General features: G+C 39.5%; 1 protein-coding gene across 4 annotated transcripts in view; it reads right to left on the reverse strand.

The window, feature by feature from the left end:
* Positions 1-11,012: 11,012 nt before the first annotated feature.
* The window catches only part of epha8 (eph receptor A8), a 117,836-nt gene continuing 106,143 nt past the window's right edge, over positions 11,013-22,705 (reverse strand). For 3 of the 4 annotated variants that reach the window (XM_042403941.1, XM_042403964.1, XM_042403959.1), the window contains 6 exons: positions 21,621-21,682; positions 18,797-19,024; positions 14,818-14,967; positions 14,540-14,730; positions 13,419-13,577; positions 11,013-12,176 (listed from right to left, as the gene is read on the reverse strand). In XM_042403941.1, coding sequence (XP_042259875.1) covers positions 12,062-12,176; positions 13,419-13,577; positions 14,540-14,730; positions 14,818-14,967; positions 18,797-19,024; positions 21,621-21,682 — 905 coding nt within the window. In that variant the 3' untranslated portion in view covers positions 11,013-12,061. The remainder of the gene's footprint in view (positions 12,177-13,418; positions 13,578-14,539; positions 14,731-14,817; positions 14,968-18,796; positions 19,025-21,620; positions 21,683-22,705) is intronic. The other variant, XM_042403951.1, reaches the window with a different exon arrangement.

Genomic DNA, 22,705 nt, shown 5'->3' on the forward strand with positions numbered 1-22,705 from the left:
CCAAGAAAAGCAATTTAAAAATCTGTGACATCATCACAATGTAAAGTCTATGGGCCGAGTGGGAGCTCGCGGGCAGGGCCAGCGGGGGAAACACTACTGCGTATATTCAGTGGGCCGCACAATGCAGAAGCTAACTCGGAAACTAGAAACTTTTTTTGGCGTATGCACCAGGTGAGCAATTCCTATAGGACTGAATGGGTGCCATTTTTAGTCCAGTATCCAGCTCTTATAATACATCCATGCTATAAACACATCTGATTTCTGACGTGGTCAGACAGCATGTCATAAGAACCAGTTCTGAGAGAGAAAAATGTAGTTTAAGAATAGTGCAGTAAGAGTAGTGGTTTGGTCCCCCTGACTGATATATTATTACATATGCCATCATTAGATTATTAATACTGAAGCATCAATGTGTAAGCAGCGTGTTACTGTTGTAGCTGGTGGAGGTGGAGCTAGTTTCAACTACTTTATATACAGTTAGACCACAAATCATCATAAAACAGCTGTCAGCACGTGTCCTGACTCCTTGCAGGAAACAGAAAGGTTGTTTTCCTTTTCAACTGCAGCACAACTGAACCATTTAGCCAATAGTTTTGGCCAATAAGTCGTTCTTGGATGTTTACATTTTTCAAAATAAAGGACCAAAATATTATTTTCTACCTTTTTTTTCTGCTGTACCAAAAACATACCGAACCATGAATTTTGTGTACCATTACATCCCTATTGTCCATTATTTTCTAACATTTCAAATACATAGCTACTCTGCAACCTCTGAGGAAAATTATGATTTCATCCACCACTTCTTAATCATTCCATCAGTATAGCGTCTGTTTCATGAATATCAAAGTTCTGAAACTGCCCTTCTTGAGATGCCAAAGATCTTTTGATGAGCGCAGATCTTCACATCTTCTCCTTATGGCTACATGACTTGAGCACAACCCAAACACAACTCAGCAGGCGTCTTTTAAAGATCCTCTCCAGACATATATTAAGACGTATGAAGATACTCTGCTTGGAACAATAATGTGTGTCTGATATGGTTTTTCCACAAAAAAGTATAATTACCACTTTAAAATCCTTAAAGACATCTACTCCTCGCTCATTAAAAAGTCCAGAATCTATGAATATGCAAATATATTCATGTCGGCATGCAGCAGTGCAGTGGTTTCTCTGGATCCCAGTTATGGTGTAAAGAGTGTTAGGGACTCTTCTCTTAATGTGAGTAAGTGTACAGATAGTACGACCAGTGCAACTAGGCCAAGAAGGTACAGCCCAACCGAACTTCTGAACATTATCAACAACTCGCCCGCCTCACTTCCACCGAGGCTTAGAGCAGCACTCAGCAGACTGCAGCTCCTTAGGACACAACGCCCTGCGGCAGTGGACTGCTGTAGTAGACTACAACGGCTCAGAGGCAAGAGGAAGTGGTGTGCATGGAAGCAGAGGAGGGGTTAGCGGGCTGGTCTGTAGCCAAGCTAAAAGCTAATGCGACCAGACCAGCCATTCCATCGCTCTTTCTGGTCAACGCTCAATGGATAATCAAATGCATCTGATCCAACTGAGACTGAGTGTTCATCGGGAGATGAGGAACTGCTGTTTTTCTCCTGATGTAAACTAGGATAAATAGCAATATGCCAGACTTGTGCAGATTGGAATCAACTGTCGGGTAAAACCCAAGGAGGTAGACTTTGCATATAATTATCTTTTATTATAAATGATTGGTTCCTTAGATTTGTGAGGTATGAAATCCTGCCTTACTGAAACTGTGTTTTTGACTGTATTTGGTACACTGCAGTTTAAAAGCGGTAATGCTCAGCCAGGGTATGTCTTGTGGCATATGAAAAACACCACATGAACAAGGTTAAAAACTTGATTTTCATTGGAGGGAGTCTTTAAAAAACTTATTTAGAAATTGGGCTATTATCTCTGGGACTGTCAAGAGTTCAGACTGTGTTAGAGACTGTTTTGATTATCCATATTGACTGGTGTGCATCAAAGCTCAATTCAAGGCCGATATGGTTAAAGCAAGTTAAAAACTGAATATAATATAAACAAAATAATAAGAGAAGGATAGATAGATGAATTATCCAATATAACAACAAGAGTCAAACAAGTCTGACATGTTTGTGACAATCTTGATGTCAATTTAATGACTTCATGATTAGAGGTGGCCAGTAAGTGAACTTGTATTTCAGCCTGCCAGGCATCTTGGTGTTTGAAATACTGTCCAGCAGCTGACTAAAATCTTTATGTCAATATAATGACTAAATGCGATTCATTCTGAGCAAACACATGAATAATTGCAGCTTTAAATCTGTTACCATGTGGCAAACATTTACACAGTGATTATTATTCATTCGTCTGCATACATACATTATTTGGTAAACACTTAGGCTGACACTTAGAGACACAAGGGTGTACAAAGCTGATTTTCAGTATGGGGAAAAGCTGTCATGGCTGTGAATGACAGATTTAACAGATTCTTTTATCTTTTTTTACTCTTTGGAAATAACACCATGAACTGACCACATCTACACCCCCAACACAGTAACAAAATCCAAAGGACTCAGCACTATGTTGATTCTTAAGTTTACGTATGTATTTCATTTAAATTTATTTATTTATATTTATTTTGTCAGCCTCTGTGTACTTCATGAATAATATATGTCTTATTTTCAGAGCAGCACCATTAAGTTATGAATATATGCACAATATAATAGTGTTTGTGTAAAATGGTGCATAGAAAATATATTTTCAGATCCACAGTCTGCGACAGTTTTTGAAACTGTGAACTCAGTTTCTCCTGTTACGTGGTGGATGTTACACCAAATAAACTTTTGTCTGTTTTTTTTATTTTTCTTTCTATTGATACTTGATATTCCTATTCTTGTAATTTCTCAATTTATAACATAGTGACACTGATGCACCTTTTTGTACAGTACAGAGAGGTGGTGGTCGCGTGAGCTATAGAGTGAATGAAGAGAGTGAGCAGCACTGGCAACAGCAAAGCAATGAATCAGAGTAATAAAACGTTATTTTCTGATTGTTTCATGGCAGTTACATTCTAAAGCACAAATAAACACGCCCACACCACCACACAACCCTGCGGGAAGATGCTGCATTGACAGATTTTGTGTGAATGCAGAGCTTCATCCTGTCTGGTGTGGCCTCTCTACTCTGCATGTGTGTAGCTCAGCCCGGCCCTCAGTCAAGCAGACACACAGACCTGCAGCTCTTTATACTCCACAGAGACAGAGAGCAGAGTGAAGCAGAGGAGACAGAGACTGCGATGTCACTGGGTCGCTACGCTACAAGTCCTGACCAAGCAGGTAGCTCCCGGTCTGAGAAGTGAAGCCAATGCGGAACTACTTAAGACCTGCATTCTTTTTAATGGCCAGAAGGGGGCGACTCCACTGGTCATACAAGAAGTCAGATTGTCAATGAGAAAATTACCTTACTTCTCACTTGATTTATTGATTTACTACCTCAGTAAACACTTTCCTAATGAGTTTAGGATGTGGCAGCATTGTGATTGACAACTCACTACCACAGCGTATCAACGTTGATAACGTAACATAACCACGGCGTAACCCCAGTTACACAGAGTATAGGCGTAGCTGCTGCTATTTCACAGTGTTTTCAGTTCATGCGAGGTAACTGTGACATTTTGGTCGCCTAAAAAAGTTCAGTGCTTGGTTGTACTAAAAGACCCTCTAAGGTTCAGTTTTTCAAGTAAGTACATTTTGTTTTAATGGTTTTAAACCACAGTTAACCATAGACTTTAAATGCACCATGCTAACCAGTGCTAATCACGCCAGCGCTAGGGTCAGCTCCACCCTCTCGTCCAAATATGGTCACTTTTGGCTCCAAAAATAAAACATGGGGACGGTCAAATCCAAGATGGTGTTGGTCGAATCGCTAAACTCGAGGCTTCAAAATGGCAGTCCACAAACCAATGGATGACGTCACTTTGACTACATCCATTATTTTTTTAGCCAATGGTACTGACCTCACACCCTGTGTGCTGTTATTGGCTGGGGGCTACATACCTACGACGCCTAGAAGTGTCCCGAACACTAAAATAATAAGAAAATAAGAAAATACAGGCAGAGGGCAGTGTCTCTGTGGATAAATACAGCGTCACACACTTCTAGTGGGTCATAAGTGATGATTGAGAGGGATTAGTGGTACTTTTGTATGAGTCTATTGTGTTTTAGGAAAGTCTTGCATAGTACCTTTAATATAGAAAGATCCATTTTCATTCATGTGTTGCAACATCATTTGGTCTTTGCATCAACTTCATTTGAGCAGATGTTACAGACCTGAAGATATCAAACAGGTAGTATTTCACAAGCAAATAGCAAAATTTAGAGAAAAGTCAGTAAAAAATTTTCAGGTTTATTGAAATATATTTACTGAACTGCAGTTGAAATAAAGGTTACATTTAACCCAGATGTCTAAAAACTTCACAATTTTTTCACAAACTTCAGCCCACTTTTAATCTAAACACCCAGACATCAAATCACCAAAACCATGAGATATTGCAGGAGAGTGATGGGGAGTGACATGCAACAAAGGTCCCTGGCTGGACACAAACTGGAGGCATTGTGATTCACAGAGCCTCAAACCTCAGAGCCACCAGGTTGTCCCATCAAAAATGTCTTCATGTTGACTAAAACTGGTATAATGAATTAAATTTTACAAACCGCTTGATACACAGTAAATGAAACTGCCTGTGAATGAATGTGTAGGATCTTGCCAAAAAGGAACATACAGGCTGAGTCAATATATATAGATATAAATACCTACCTCATCCAACTTATCAGACTTCCGCTTAGATTGAGTTGACACTTTCACTTGTTAGTGCAAGAAACACTGCAGTAATCTGGTTACTGTAAATCCACTTTTACACATATGGAGCAGGTCAGTAATGAGATTTCTCCTCTAATCCTGACTTTATTTTGGAACCATGAAATATAGATTTACACGGACAGTGCAGTGAGAGGACAGGCTTTATGTGAGAGCATGCTGTTTTTCCTTACAACGTGAATGTGACTGAATTTTACAACCATCTAATTTAGACTTCTAGAGGCTCCTTGGTATTAGTTTCTGGGTCAGTCTGTGCTTGAATTAAATAATTGTGAATGCAAGGTTACGTACTGCTACATGTAATGATCCTTCCTTTCATCCTGTTGCTCTGCTGTCACGGCGGTACATTCTCTGTCTGAAGTCTTTGTTAGGTACTTGCTCACATGTAAAGAGCAGATTAGACATCCCAGTTATACATGACCAAAAAACTGCTTTCTCCAGGAGAAATCCAGCTGAGGGAATACTGTTTATTAATACTCCACTCTGATTGTGGAAACCGGGTTTCTCATTTACATGAGACCAAAGACAGAAAGTCTTTTCTACAGAAAGTAAGCTAAATGCATGTAAACACACTGACTGGTAATTTAATTCAAACATGACCCCTGATCAGGTGCTTTTGTTTCTGGGAGGAGCTCTCTGACACATTTGCAAAAGTCATATTTATTTTCTGGCTATTTTCCAACCAGTCATTAGTTTACTGCACAAAATACAAGGCTTCTGTGTTACTGCTCTTTTTGAGAAGGCAGGATGGCCTCACACTGAACTGAGGGTTTAGGCTTATTCAACAGAGAGTTTCCCTCTCCTCTTATAGCATATTAATCACATTTTGTGAAGAACAGTGGCAGGTCAATCCAATAAAATCCAGTTGGTAATGAATTTGCTCACCGTTTTCCCCATTCTGTCAAACAAAAGTGGTTAGAAATAATGGAGCTGAAAGATATTTTTTGTTTTGTTTAGTGAAAAGTCCCAATACAGCAGTGTAAAAATGATAAAGAACAAAACTAAAACTACCCATATAGCACCAAGCAGAGTGAACTGACAAGGCAATCCCTTGTGACTGCTTCTTGTTCAGCCTTCACCGATTGTTTACTTGATGAAATATACTGGTGGAATTACAACACTACAAGCTATACACATGCATTGTTCCAAGGTTGTTCACAAAGACTTCATTATGACTGTGCAGAGATTTACACAGATTTGAAAGCTTGTTAATGAATTTTTATTCTTGCTTCTTTACGATAGAAACAAACTTGACAATTAGTGCTCGAGTGTTTAAATCCATCTGCATTGTCTGCCGCTGCCTCATGTTGTGGACCTGCTGTGAGGCGATAAGAAACAGCAAAAACACTCTTGTCGTGATCGGCTTTGCGCTCCGTTCGCAGTCAACCACGGGACATCGAGGGGGACATGAGGACACAGACGCAGCCGAAGCTCGGAGGGTTCCTGATTGCAGATACGAAGCGCTATCACCGCTTCTCTCAGAGAAGTCAATCAGGGGACAGTGTAGATGGTCGTCAGCGATGAGGGGGAGTTGGCATCATCATGGGGACGGGGCTGCGGCTGATAATTGGGCGTGGGACTCGGTGGCAACAAAGCAACACGGCCTTAGTAATGAGATTAATGATGTTGTGTTAGGTCTTGTTTCACCAAGGAGAGGATTATCTCCTAACAGCCCTCCTAAGGTGAAGGAAAGGACAATTACTCAGACACAGATTCATCAGGCCCATTCCCTATTCAGACTGAGCTCAAAATGATGTTTCAGAGCTGGGTCAGGGCTCATTCCCACAGAAGAAAAAAGCAATTTACTCAAAAACTCAACAACGAGCATTAAGGAAGTCAAAGTCAATTGTTTTCAACCTGAGTCTCGCAGAGTGAGCGTTATGGCACTACAAAGTTCAGATCGACTCCTGATCTAACACCTCAGGGTGAATATAAATATGCTTGTTGTATGTGACCAACCAGAGTGAGTAATGATGGTTTTCTTTGTCAAAGACGATTCTTAAATGAATTTTCTTGAGCTCTGCCCTCTCTGAGCACAGGACAAATACATTACAAATGATCTTTGGACCATGTGAGGTGATTGCTTCAATGATGCACCACCCCTCAACAAATCTCTCTCCATGGTCTGACAGACAGACACATTCAGAATGTTTTTCATTTTCATCAGGACGGATCCATAGATAATACCATGCAGGGAGGTTGAGTGCATCAGGATGTGAGTGCAGTTTATTTAAGGCACCCCTTGTGTTTTTTGGTAAACAGATATTATTTTTTCACCATAGGGAGCCAAAGTCCCAACATCTTTTTAAGCTAGATTCTGCTCCACTCGTCTCATTGAAACAATATATTTTTTCATTGAGGGGTTTCCATTAGCCTGTCTGAAAGGCTGAAACGTGTTGTCTATCTGGATATTCTAGGCTAAATTATTATTCTAACTAAAATTTGCATTTCATGAATAACCAGACAGACAGAGGAAAAAAGCTAAATAACACACAGAAAGTTTTTAATAGCTAACCTGTTAGCAAACAATTGTCCACTTACTCATGTAGTAGACACAGAGCAACATGAGCATTTGTTTTAGCATTCATTCAGGGAGGTGTTTCTGTCCACCTAACAAATTCACTCTCCTTTTAGCTCAGTCTGCAACTCCTGAGAAAAACATGTAGCTTGTTAGCTGCTATATGTTTGACTGTCTTTAGTTAACCGCTGCTGTTTGGTGCTGAGCTGGTAGTGTAGAGTGGGTTTATCAGGGCATTTTGTGGGTCTTTTTGAGCTGCCCGCTGCTTAAAACAAGGTCGAGCAGAGTGGAATTTGCAGACCTGAAACCAAAACAATGAGCTACTGTACTGACCCAAATGTAAGACAACATTTTTCTTGAATATTAAATTTGAAAAGTTGGAAGTCATATTATATTTGAGAACTAGATAATTATGTGCTCACAACATCAGATATTCTTTTTGAATAGAGAGTGTTACATCATGTGTTGTCTATAGGTTGTTTGTAGCCTTAATGTTACTAGGCTAGCAGATGTTCAGTAAGCCCACTTTAACCTACTGTATTGGAGTTTTTGACAGCTCGTGTTTTGCTGCCTTGGCACAAATAAATTCCTGCTTCTCCTGATGTATTAAGGCTGTATTCAGGACAAATCAGGCAGTGCAGCAAAAACACCAGTCCTCCCATTCATTTTAAAGGAGGTAGTGCATTCAGGCTGCAGGGGTTTCGGCCACTGTGGCGCCGGACTGGTCTGCGGTGAGAAAGTTGATCAAGAGTCAACTTTTGGAGACACACATCCCAATGTCACGCTGCGGTGGCCAATCACAGCCGGCGATCAGACTGATCAGAGCTGTAAAACCCTGCCATGAGGGAGTACAAAGACGTTGCTAGGAGGAGGGAGGACATTTCTCTTCATTTGATAACGTTAAAAGTAAAGTTAGACTTTTCTTCCTGACTCATTTTAAGACGAGAGAGAGAGAGAGAGAGAGAGAGAGAGAGAGAGAGAGAGAGCAGCTGTGGTTGAGTGAGGAAGAGAGTGAATGAATAGAGGGAGTGGTGGTAGTGTGAAAGCTGGTAAATCAGATCAATAAAACGTTATTTGCTGATTGTTTCACAGTGGTTATGTTCTAGAGCACAAACACACCCACACCCCCCACACACCTCCACTCAACCCTGCAGCGGTGCAGCGCACTGCCTGATTTATTCTGAATACAGCCTAATACTGCATAAACAGGCCGAGGACAGAATCATCTGTCAGGCAGCAAAAACATACTGGTGTCACAGAATGTCACGGTGAGGAGCTCAAACAGACTGAAACATGATAACTCATTCTGACTGCTTCAGGAGCCTGACAGGAGAGAGTGTAAGTATGTGACCACAAATGTGGGATTTACGTTCTGCTTTAATGGAAGTATTTCATGTTTCACCTTTATATGAGGAAAAAGGCTTCAAAGATGAGCACTTTCTGTGAGTATCTTGGGGAAACTTTCCCAGCAGGTTTAGCCTCAAGGTGTTTCGGATCTTCAAAAAAGGCTAAGAAAAAATAGAGGGTGGATCATCTTATATTCAGGCCTATAATAAATGTTGAGGGAACTGCACGATCGGATGATAATTCTCTGTTCTCTGTGGGTTTGTCACTCGAGTGGTACCTTTCACATTATGTGTAGTTATGTGATCCACTGTTAACATGGAATTTTCGATTAGTGCGACTTTACATCAACATGAAACAACATTTGTATTTGCATTCAACGACTACATTTCCCATGAGGTTTAGAGTGTGCGTAAGAACTGAAAGCTAGTGGAACTGAAGTGTGGTGGGAATTCGGTGGGAATTTATAAACAGGCGTAAAATCACTGTTGCAGTCACACACAGACAAACGTTCCTTTATTGTGTATTTATGGACAGTTTGCACATTTATGATTTATCATTAGCAATAAGGATGATTCATCAACTGTAATAAAACCTCTCAGATTTGTATTATTTGGAAAACAAATGAGCATGAATAAATAATAAAATGTGAATAAATCCGGTTGTTGTTTTTTTTTTTCTCTTCCTTCCAGTGACTGAACTTGCTGTATACATTATAAATCAATTCATCTAGCAAAAACATATCCTAACTTTATAAAATATGGGTTTTTCAGTTCAAGTCCAGTGTCTTCAAAAGCATCCTAAAGAAAAAAAGAAATCGTTTGAAACCTGTAGTGAAATGTCACTATAATACATATTCAAGAAATATCATGAGGTTCTTCTCTAATAAAAACTGACATCAACCATCGAGAGGAAAACCTACCAAGGTGAACAAGAAAAGACATTCTCTTGATGGCACGGAGAGGGATAAATTAGGGCTGATCATGTCGTTTTGAGAGCATTTAGATATAAACATTCTACTTACATGTTCGTCTTCACCTTTTCATCAACACTGAGGCAAACAGTGTAATCACATTTAATCAGAAGTAACACTTTATTTTACAGTCTGCGTAGCTTATGTGTACTATGTTCCCAGCATTCACAAAAATGTGTTCGGATATGTCCTCAGAATTATTGCACTGAATTGTATTAGCGCTGATGTTGATCCCAAAAGTGAGATCCACTGAATTAAATAACTTCTGTACCATTTTGTTCATAAATGTCAAGAGAATAAGAGGGCTTTCAGATGCAACGCACCCCTCCCAGCAAAATATTATTCAGAAGATATTGAAACTTTTGGGTATGATGGACGATCAACCCTAATATATGTCTAATTTTGGTTGAAAGCTAAAAAGATGCACAACACATTAATATTGGATTAGTATTTAGGAATTTTAAGGATTAATATTTAAGGGATTATTTAAGGAAATATAAAAATGTTGTTGAAAATTGCCCAGGTTTGGCGTATAGGCTAAATCAGGCTCCACTCAAGGATAATTTTGTTTTTTGGGCTTAATGATGACGTCATCGGACAGACTAGGTTTTGTCTGTCTGCTAAAACCAGTTCAACACTGGGTGCTTGGCAGGCCACTGGAAGCCATGTTGGAGACCTTGACAATCATTGTAGACGGGTGTCCTAAACGTTTCAACAGAATTCAGCAGACGTATACATTTTGTGCTGCCTTTTTCTACTGATATTTTTTTCACAAACACATTTGAGTCATTTTATATTTAGATATTATCAGCAACAGTTAGCTAACAAATCAGTATCTCACTCTGGTTGTACACCAGATAATGTACAAGCTAGAGTTACTGTAGCATCTAGTGGTCAATGGAAATTAAAACCAGCTGCTTTGCTTAAATGAGCCTGCTGCCAGCTACCTATTGTAGCTTACAAACAGCACTAAAAAAGCAAATGCTAAGGTTAACTGATGTTAATTTTGGCCATTAATACATTTCCAATATTTGGGATTTTCCAAATGCATTTCAAAAATAATTTTAAGCGAAATGATAATGTATGTCTATATATGTAATCAAGGAAAAGCATGTAGCCTGACATGCCTTGAGAAATATATATAGTAATATATTAAATAATATATTTGAAATAGATTCTTAGGCAGTTTAAAATATATATCATTTTAAACTGCTTAAAATAGTTTAAAATAATATATTTTAGATTTGCAACAGTTGCAATAAATTTCAAATATACTTTCTATACATTTAAAATATCAGTGCATTTGGAAAACATTTGAAATAGAGGCAAATGTATGAAGTGACCGATATATAATTTCATATATATATAGTTTTCTAATTTGCTGTCACAGTGAAGACTACTTTGTAAAGGAATCTTGATGAGACACTTTGGCTTCTAATACTAATATTTCCAAATATCTCTTTTTCTTCTTGGTTGTTACTGCATATGAATAATTATCTATGTTATATTTTTAAACAGTTAATTTTGTAACGGACCAACATTGCTGCTCACGTTATGGCTGCGAGGAGATTTGTGACACAACTTCAAAGCCTCTACAACACAGAGAGATTGTAGAATAAAGTGCACTGTAACTGAATCATACACGTCTTCCAAGTACAGTAGTTGTGCGCCGGGCAGCTTCAAACTGGGCAGAGGGCTCTAGGGCTCTCCTGGGGTCATTCATCAAGGTTGGACGGCGGAGAAATGTGCCTGTTGTTGGTATTAATAGCCTGGGGTGAAATAGGTCTTCTCCACTGTGGAGATGATCTGGCAACTCGGGTTAGCCCTATCTCACTTTTCTCCACTTTTTCTGACTCAAGCGTCATTCTGTGCCTCATCCTATTCCAGCTGTTGAGAGGCAGTGAGTGTCAGAACAGAACATTTGAACACACCCCCACCCCCACACTCTACATTACTCCATATACTCTTACTATTGTCCGGTTCAGTAAATCATATTACTCTGATAAATTCATGATTGATAAATTATCTTCTCTTTGTAGACAATAAAATTAAAATAATTTGTGGTAATTAAGGCAGTCTTTCCATTTATAAACAAGACATTTAAACTCAGAAAATGTAATCGGAAAGGAAAAAAAAAATGAAAGGTTGGACTTGTCCCATAGAAGTCATGTTTACTTGCTCCATAGTTAAAACCTTTCACGTTTTGTTCTTCAGTCTCTCAAGGAAAAAGTCTTGTAAAGTTCCCACATATCTTCTTCTCCCATTTATCTGATCATCTTGTTTCCCGTGGAGTTCCTCTAGACCTTATAGAAACCTGGGTTTCTAGATTTCAGCAGACAGAAACCTCAGCGTTGGAGTTATACATGCACTGATGGCACACTCTTGTTCAGGACCTGTGCTCTCATCAGCTGGACACTGGTCATGATCTTCTTCTGGTGGCCCATCAGCGTCACTCCGAGCCTCTGGATATCCCTGCATGACACAAAAAATGTACACAGAGCGTTCCATGACAGTCATAATGCTGATGACTTACATTGTAGGGAAAATAAGGAGGCTTTTTTTAGGCATGTTTAGGCATAAAAAGTTTTGTTGGAACATACAGTAAATTCGTCTGCTATTTGAATGAATTGTATTCGACATAGGCCTGTATTCATAATTTATTCATTGTGTTAATTAATAAGATATCTACCTGTTGTCTATCTGCTACCCTTTTACCTTGCTTTTGATGCTGTCCGCTGTTAATTGATACTCAAAACTTCCTTTATCTGTTGTCTTTACAAATTCTGGATATTGTTTCCTCATCATTAAATCCATCAGTCAACTTTTTGCCTACTTTCTACTTTGCCATTCTTTCAATCAGTGTTGAATGACACACAGCAGCTATCCTGCACAGATATTCCTTCATTCCAAGACAGAAAGGGTGTAATCCCTCCCTTCCCTGATAGGCCTTTTAATGTGAAATACATAACTGCAGTAAGTGTTGAGCTTCACTGACAGAAGCTTAACACCGATCAAAAAAACAGCAAAGCAGAAACGGTTGGAATTAATAAGTGAATGTGAACAGTAATTCTGTTAAAAAAGAGAAACTCAGAGTAACAGATTGGTGAGTATGACATGATGTTGTTACCATGTGAGCATGTTTGTGATCAGCACAAATTATTGGGCTGATTATTACTTACCATTATTTGAAACTATGTCATTATTTGGATACATTGTTTAACATAGTATGAACTATCTAAAGCTTCAGCCAAGAATTATCTGTAACTGAAATCCCTCCACACAACTCACAATGTGTTGGAAATATATTTAACTTTTACACTGTGCTTCTTGAAGGCCGGATGGAAAAGAAACTCCTGGCACAGATATCAAGGTACTATAGGAGGGTTTATTATGTTTATGACTGAGCTCAATGGAGGAAATGCAGTAGACAGAACTGTGGAGGTGTTAATTAATAGAGCAAATGAGTGGTGCTGAAATGACTGGCCAAACTGATTTTAGCTTGATTGGCTGAGATTTATTGGGAGCTTTTTTACAGTATGCAGAAACTAAATTTCAAAGTGTCAATCAAACAGTCAGACAGTACAGACTGAAGTTATTTTTCAGCCTGCAGGGTCTTTAAGCTACAAATATCACACAGAGTTGGTGGAGCCCAGCAGCTAACAGCTCAGCATCACCTCTGAGTTGTTATAACTCTCCATCATGGTCAGTACATACCCTTGGTTCATGCCTATGACGTGACCCAGAGTGTGGTACCCCCCTGCTGCAAAGCGGTCCTTGTAGCGGCCCATCTTTATGGTGTCCAGCCACTCGTCTACTGAGTTACAGCTACTGAAGTCGGGAATAGCTCTGTCCATCAGCGGAGGACTGTTTAAACTGCGACCGAGTGAGAGAGACAGATGGCCATAGATAGACAGAGAGAGAGAGAGAGAGAGAGAGAGAGAGAGAGAGGAAGATGAATGGCAAGACAAAAAGATTAGTTGGAGGGAGTACGAAAACAAGAAGAGTCAAAAAGTGAGCGGGAAGGAGAAGGGTTGGGGGGGGAAAGGAGTCGAGGGAGGTGGGGGGCTTTGAAATGTGCAAGTAACCGAGGCAGAAAATCAATAGAAGTTAAAATGATAGAGAAGAGGTGGCGGCTGTGGTTGCAGGATGACTGCTTTGGGTAGATTAATACAGGGAGAAATCCTTTACACTCCTCCTCTGCCTCTTCCTCTACCTGCCGTTTCCTCACTACACACACACACACACACACACACACACACACACACACACAGATGCACAGACGTGCAGTGCCGCGCACCACTGACTTCGGAAGACCTGGGATCTGAACTAAGCAATTTACACAGGTCCAGCTTCAGCTGGGTGTCCTCTCAAACCTGGTCCCAGATTCACCGCGGATCAATGTCAATATCATAGCGAGGCTTTTACTTAATGCACAGCGCGTCTGTCAGAGATGAGCTTATTGGAAAGCGAACACGACCGCTCGCTTCATCTGCCAAAGAACTTTGAGTGAAACTTTAGGCTGCAACTTTATCCCACTGCGCTCATGTTTGATAGCAGCAGGATGAGACTGGATTTACTCTGCCTCCCACACCAGGACAGTTACTTAGTAGCCTAGCAGTCTGTCACCATATATTGTCCTGGAGATCATCTTCTCAACCCCACGCTGGTGTGTCTTGCATTGATTTGCTGCTTAATCCGCTAATCACATGAACCAATATTTGATTAAATGTTGGCGAACAGTCTAGCCAAATTAAATCAAAGAACTCCTCAGTATGTGACATAATGCACCCATGTTGCTTTGCTGCAGAAATGGATCTATTCAGCCGCCCACCCACCTGCAGAGCGTGTCAATAGACTTCAGGTTATCTGGGTTGCGGATTAGCTTGTCAAGAACGGTGACTATCTGGCAAAAGCGTGGCCTCTCGTTGCGATCCTTCTGCCAGCAGTCCAGCATGAGTGTGTGTAGAGCAGCAGGGCAGCCCATAGGAGCAGGAAGCCTGTAGCCTTCTTCCACAGACTTGATCACCTGCACATGGACAGTAAAAAATGGATAAGACTTCAGAGTCTGCTATGGAAATACATCGGTTAGCTATGGTCAACAGACAACACTCACATCTCTGTTGGTGAGGTTCCAATATGGTCGCTCTCCGTAGGACATCACCTCCCACATGACCACACCGTAGCTCCATACATCACTGGAGGAGGAGAACTTCCTGTAGGCGATGGCCTCCGGGGCTGTCCAGCGGATTGGGATTTTCCCGCCCTATAGGGAAGAAAGAGAAGGACAATCAGGATGTAACAACTTTCTGAAACAGATTTAGAAAAAATGTTATGGTTAGACAATTAAACATATGATCAGAGTCTGGCGAGATTCTTTGTTACCAAAAAAACCAACAATGAATCTACTAACAAGAGTAGTTTGTGTATCAAAGCCTGAAATATCTTATTCCTCTGTAGAGCTTCCACATACATCGTCCTGCTGCTGTAAATACTCACTAGGGTACCAAATGTGAATCAATACGCTTCAGAAAATAGTCCCAGACAAATGCATTATTTCCTCCTGTTTGAGTAACGTTTGCTAAGAACCACGGTGACAAGCTGTTGTAGGAAATTACTGAGGCTTTTTAAAAAATGAAACTACATATTGGTGACCCTTTTTCTTCAGTAGAAACAAATATTCTTGGAAGTAAGTGCTACAGACAGGGTTGGGAAAATAAGTATTTAAAGCCTTTACTTAAAGTGAATCAATATTTTTACTATATTATAGCAATATAATATTATTATATATATAGCAATAGATCAAATGACTCTTTGTAATGGGAGGAGTCACTCCTATGAACCCACAGAGAATTATTACCCAACTCTGAAGCTCCCCTCAGCTCTAGCTGCTTTTTGGTATCTTTCAGCTTATTATTTCAGTTTTACAACCAACTGAAGTGAAGTGGTAATACCACAGTGTAAAAATAACCCAATACAAGTAAAAACATCATAGGTATTATCAGCATAACCAATAAAATAAAAAAGGAAAAGTATTCATTTTGCAGATTGGCCTTTTTCATACTGTTATATTGTTATGTATGTGTTTATTTTTTGTATATAGAATCTTATTCATATCAGTATCAAATAACTATACCAGTAAAATAAACGTAATGGAGTGACAAGTATACCATTATATACTAAAGTGTACTAAAGTGCAGTACTTGAATAAATGTACTTCCACCGTTGAGTAAATGTGCATGTTAGCAGAAACTTCAATGACACACTAGAGACTAAAGTGAGTCATTGTGGATATGTGATCAGGAAAAGATGTTAGCAAGTATGTGAACTACTTACATTATTCTTGATATAAAACTGACAGTTCATTAGGTTGAAAAATGGATACATCACTTCTTACACAAACAAAGCACTCCCTGTAGGTTATTTTAAAACATTTGAAGGTTACTCTCAAAATGCAGCCCATTATAGATACTTGATGTAGAGGTCTTCACGGGTCTAGATCGGCTGTGAGAGACTGACAGCCTAATCAGGTCAGATAGTCTCTCTTTTACTGCCATGGGCCCAGGGTCTGAGTCAATATGTCTAATATTTAAATGGTTGAGTATCTGGTGAAAACAGGACTTTCAATTATATCTAAAAATTACTTTGAAGCATATAAAGTTATTTTTTGAATTAGTTTCTATGATTTAATTTGTTTGTAGGATATTATGATTATAGGATATATTATCTGTTATATAGCCTAAAGCTGCTCTTTCCCTCTGCAGCTGCTTATTACTTGATGATGCATCAAACAGCTGCAGATGTTAGTGTTCTTTCTCTAACAGAGTCTGTTTAAGTCTACTGCATTTCAGATCAGGCCAACATTTTGGACCCCTAAAGAGCTTGGAGCTTGATGTCCTGCTAAAAAATTAAAAGTGGCAACCTACAACTGGAATTCTCTAACCCTAACTCATGATCTTAATACTTTCAGGTTCTTCAAAGTGACTTTGCTGCCAGCTTCCACACAATAAGCAGCTTTAGGGTTCGTGTGCATATAGTGTTTTTTTCTGAGCGCCAGCATCTTTTCTCAGTTGTTCCCAAAGAGGAGAGAGTGTATGCAGCAGCATGCAGCTGTCTAGAGAAAAAGCTGTGCACCCAGTGTCTTTTTTCAAAGGGCTCTGACTTTTTTGTGCCGTTGCTCTGAGCACCTCTAGTTGAAAATCACTGAACTTTTCAGAAAGGTGCTGGTGTCATCACTGACACTCCTTTTCAGGCAACCAATCATATATTAGATGGGACGGGACTCGTCACCCTGGTAACCAAGAAAATGGAGGAGAAGCTTGTTCTGGCTGTGTCTATCCTGAGCTTTATGATAGGACCTATGTCAGACAGAAACTCAATCAAGCATCAAAGCAAAGGGGCAATATTAGTCTATCATACAACGGCAATTAGAGAGGTGATATGTTGTCATAGAAATTGTCAAGATATTGTTGTCATAGAAACAAAACCCACTTGCAGAGTTTTTTTCTCTCACCGCACAAGCACTACATCCCAGCGCTCCCCAACGCTCTGCCAACGCTTTCTGTCAGAGAAAAACACTATATGGACACACGCACTTATTCACTTTTCAACAGTTCTCAGACAGTAATGTGAATTGTATTAATCATCAGCCATTATCAACCATTAATTCGAGATGTGCCATAATGATACTGTAGTGTACTGTAAAATCACAATCTGCAATCCCTTCAGAATGTCTCTGAGTAATGCTGCACAAAATCACCTTGCTTTCTGTAATCTGACTGCTGTGCTTTAACAGATTGTAACAGAGAAATGTGTTAAACTCTGATTTCCATCTGTGTGCTGTGAGCTGATAGTATCAGACTCTGTGAGGAGCTGCCTTTTTTTTAGTCAAGACTTAATACAGTTGTTCCCATTAGGCTGCACGTTCAATATTGGACTGCTGCCTCCTGGAGCACTTTACTTTGCTCTCGCTTTCACGTGACTTTGTATTGCTTTTGTACAATTGTGTTTGTCTCTAACTTTTATGTTGGTCTTGATGCAGTTTTCCTGGCCAGATCTCAGTGAGACTCCCTTTTTAAATGAAGGCTGTATCAGAGAAATAAATACATTTTACTTATCTTAACAATTTAAATCACTTAATATAAAACCTGTCCCCCAAACTGTGACGCCTTATATTTGCTCTAATAAAATAATCAGATGATTCTGGTGACATTATAGCTAGAAAAAGCTGATCACACCATTTCTATAGTTTGTCTTTTCAGTCTGAAGCTTAAAATTCAAAACATTTACATTTTGGGAAATACACTTCTTGGCATTCTTGTTGAGAGTTAGATGAGATGATCGATACTACTCTCATGTATGTGCATTAAGTATGGAGCTAGAGCCAGGAGGTGATTAGCCTAGCTTAGCATAAAGACTGGAAGCAGGGGGATACAACTAACCTAGCTCTGTCCAATTCAACAGTTCTCTAACTAGCACGATTCGTGCACAAACTGAAATGTAGAAACAACAATTTGTGGTTTTAGTGGGAGCTATATAGTGTAAGTATGTCTTGACAAACAGAAGACTCACTTTCCGCCCACACTTCTACGCAATGTCTAAACTGGTGTGACAAGACTCCAGGAATCCACCGTTCACCAAGAAATTGTTCCAGTATGTATGGTACCAGTCAAAAGTTTGGACACACTTTCTCATTCGAGTGAATGGGAAGACTCGCAATTCTGTTTGTTTATGCATTAAACAAAAGATACTACATGTTAATTATTGAACTTTAGTTGTGCTAGTTGGCAGATTTTTGAACTTTGTACAGAGTCAGGCTAGCTGTGTCCCCTTGCTTCCACGCTTTGTGCTAAGCTAAGCTAATCATCTCAGAGATCTCGCACCATACTTAATGCAGATATAAGAGTGGTATCAATATTTTCATGTCATTCTTGAGTAAACAAAATAAATAAGTCTATTTCCCAAAATGTCAAACTTTTACGATAAAATTTTCAAATTTCAGATTACTGAAGTCCCATCACATGTAATGACCTCACTCTGACCATGTCTTTAAAAAACGTGTCTGAATGTGTGGGTGTGGCTGAATTAATGCTTGCCTCAATGTGAAAACTCACACTGGTGGTGTATGCGGCGTCAGGGTCGTCCTCCAGCACTCGGGATAGGCCGAAGTCAGACACCTTACACACCAGGTTGCTGTTGACCAGGATGTTGCGGGCAGCCAGGTCTCTGTGGATGTAGCCTAGGTCAGACAGGTAGGTCATACCAGCTGCAATGCCACGCAGCAACCCAACCAGTTGGATAACGGTAAACTGGCCGTCGTGTCTCTACGGGATGTCGGAAAAGGGAAAGGAAAGAAATATCAGGAAGGAGGAGGTAAGTAGAGATGGTTTTAATGGCAGATCAAAAAGATGTGATGTATAGCAGCAGAAAAGATGAAGAGAATGATAATAGAAGAGATTTTAATCAAGATAGAGAAGAGAGTGAAGATAAGAGAATAATACATGCGAGGGATTTGCTTTTAAGTAATAATCCACATTAAATTCACATAAGCAGATACCTTAGCAGTTTGACATTGCCAATGTAATACAATGTTAATTCAACCTTTAACTTGTTAAAGAAAACTTTTGCTGCTCTAAACCACCAGAGCCTGATAGCTTTCTCCTGGCAACAATCCTTCCATACACAGGAAGTGATGTGTGCAGTATCTCTAAATATACAGTAAGTATAATGTCACTCTCAAGTGAAAACCATGACTTTTTGTTTTGAGAAAACTGAATTATCATGAAACTCCTTTAAAACTACTGTTTTTTTTGGGTTTTTTTAATGGAATGTAAGGGACTGTTATTTTTTGTAGCACTGGGAAGGGATTTATGTTTTTTTATTTTGGCTTAGGGGAGGGACGTACAACTTGAAATGGTTGCATTTTGTATTTATTTTGAATAAATTCTTTCTTTTCTTTAAATTTTTTCTTTTCAAAATACTTGTTTTTTGGTGACGGGACTCAGAAAACGTTTCTGAGGAAATAAACCATTCAAACCTTCCTATTCAGTTTGTGTTGGGATGTGAAGGGTTAAATGAAAGAAGCACCTTTTGTCAGCCTATTCGAATTTTGTGCCTCCACAGTTGCTAGGGAGAAAATGCTGCTTTCAGCTCTGTGATTGGTAGTCCAGCTATAATTTTACTGAGGGCCGAGTAATTCAAATGACAGCAAAATTGACCAATCATCCCTCTGAATGAGCAGGCTTTGTTGTCGATACTTTATGACAAGTTCAGGCTGCTGTGTGCTGTGAATGGGTCTGCACCATTACCACGCTGGTACACCTGTAGGCAGATTCTGCACACCACTGGACAGTTATTGTAGCCAGCAGATACGCCAGAACTGCCGCCAAATTTCAGGGTGAGAGCAAGAGAGACTGATAAAACAGAGAACTGATGAATGTCAGTCATACCGCTGTGATTATTTGACAGCTAGGAAAGCTACCATGGCTTTTGCCCTGTAGGCCGACATTGTTTGTTTTGTCAGCTGACAATTACGTGGTTGGTGCCACTGGTTGACAGATTACACAGATTACAGGCAGATTACACTCCATTTAAACAGTTTCCCTGGCCTTTGCCGTTACATGTTGCGGTGCACCGGCATACTGAAATGGAGTGGACCCAATCACAATCTAGCAGGTAAAAAATAGATAATCAAGCCAGGAGTAACCATGGCTAGTAAGGATTATTCATGCCTTTTTCAAGACTAATTTAAGGAAAAATTGGAGTTAATCGGCAATGGAATAACAGTTACCTACACCAGAGCTAATTTAGTGCAGAAAACCAAGGCTTTCTTCAACCCAAGGATTTTGTTTTCAAGTAACTTTCGTTAATGTGATCATCAAAGGCTAAATTTGAAAATCTAATAGCGGCCTCCATGCCAGCTGATATTATTCTGGCTATTGCTGCCACTGGTGTGTATGTTACTTTATTTGGAAAAACGGTCATTAATATGCACATGTTGGTAATGTTGACTGTGTGCGCGCTGTGATGTGTGTATGTGTGTGTAGGCTTAATAAATGTTGGTTTTGTGTGGTGGGAGGGCTGGCTGTCATGCACTCATATTCTGCTGAAGTGCACACATCTTGTGTGATGATGTGATTATTTGTAAGGAGGATTTGCATTTTGCCTAAGAAATTATCTGGTTTGTTTTGGTGATAACTCCCTCTGTGCTGTTTGCTTGTTACATTGGCTGGACTAGTTTTTAGCGTCTTATTTTTGTTTCAGAGCTGGAGTTGACATAGGTTACTTATGCAGTACTATAGGAGACGATGCAGTAAGTTGGGCTGGTAGTTTGTTTTTTTCTTATGAGGGAAGGGGGGTCAGGAGGCTTAAGAAGTTTAAGAGTCATGGATCGCTACTAAATGTAATGGTTGGAAAAAGTCAGCTTGCTTTTTATGTTCTCCAATACTACCTACCTTTGGTGTGAATATAATAAAACATGGTTATTTATGGTAGAGGGAGGGTGATGTATTTTCCCCCAGTCACTCAGGGAGGCTCCAGGAAAAATATTTGTAGCTCCGGGGAGGGTCAAGATAAAAAAAAAAATCTAAGTCACACCCCAGCCACCCGCCTCCCTCTGATAAATAACAAACAGTCAACAAGCCTAAATCAAGTTTTTTTTCATTTTCACTGGACATTGATGATGAGCAGCGACAGCCACTATGTTTGAACGGGCAAAGAGAAGATATCCACCTACTCATTAACAGAGAATCAGATAAAAAGACTACAGATACAGTATGTCCACTCAGTACATGAGTGCAAATGATCTTTGAGAGGTGCAGTAAAAATGACGCATTAGCAACAAAGTCTGAGAAGACTGAGAACCATTAGGATTCTCAAATACTTCTAAGAACCTTCAAGACAAAAGGCTTCAATACCAACCCTGAGGAAGGAGTCCAGAGAGCCGTTCTCCATGTACTCTGTGATGATCATCACTGGTTTGCCTGGAAAGACAAACAGAAACATACAGGAGTGTTCCTACGCTGCACTGAATATCTACAGTGTACAAACAACCTATTTACAAGCATGTTTAACACTGATTTACTGTCTGTGTTACATATGGTGTATAAAAGGATGAAATACTATACAAAATTACTGTATGAAGAAAAGAGTGTTGTCGAAACTAAATACTACTACTTTTGATGCTTTGTGGCATCAGAGAGAATTAAATAGAAGTCAAAACAGTGCTCTTTCGTATGCAAAACTTAATACAACATTTTTTTAACAGTTACCCTGAGATGAACTTTTTAGCTTTTGCAAATAAAGTGACTTTATTTTATTGTTGCATGTATTTTTCCCCTTGACCTCACTTAAGGGTCACTTCACTAATACCACAAAAACAGTTTCACTTTTTTTTTTTTCACCCCTCATGGAATTGCATCATGCAGATACAGTGTTTATTTCATTTGACACTTTATGTCTCAGCACCACACTGCATGTTAATTCTGAGCAGGTTTTGAGTATGTAGTGAGTTCACACTATCAAAGTGATAAAACTAAGTGTGCTCCAAAAGTATGCATGCAATTAAAAAAAGGGCTTAAATTAAGTGCGCCTTTGGTGTTCATTATTGTCCCACAATGCAATGCACAGAGGAAATAGTGGTTGCGTCTAACACCAGCAAAACATGAAAATACATTGTGAACAGTGGTGAGACAGCTCCAGAAAGATGATGAAAAACAAAAATGATGCTTCTTGTAGCTGTATCAAAAGTATACTATTGTACATACTGTATACAGTTAGTACGTAGTATAAAACTGGGACACAGCATGAGAATACTGCCACAACCACAATACAATGCAAGTGAATGGAATCTGGTCTGTGGCACAGAAAACTAAAAAAGGTCAACAGAAACAGAGTCTCAGGATAATCCATGGAGCTCACTATGAACCGGTTCTATTAAAAGTGTGGCAGTTATACTTTGAAGAAAATCATTCTTTTGAGTTTTTCTAATCACTAACAGGGGTTGA

Source organism: Thunnus maccoyii, chromosome 3 (assembly GCF_910596095.1).
Source record: "Thunnus maccoyii chromosome 3, fThuMac1.1, whole genome shotgun sequence".
Classification (NCBI taxonomy): domain Eukaryota; kingdom Metazoa; phylum Chordata; class Actinopteri; order Scombriformes; family Scombridae; genus Thunnus; species Thunnus maccoyii.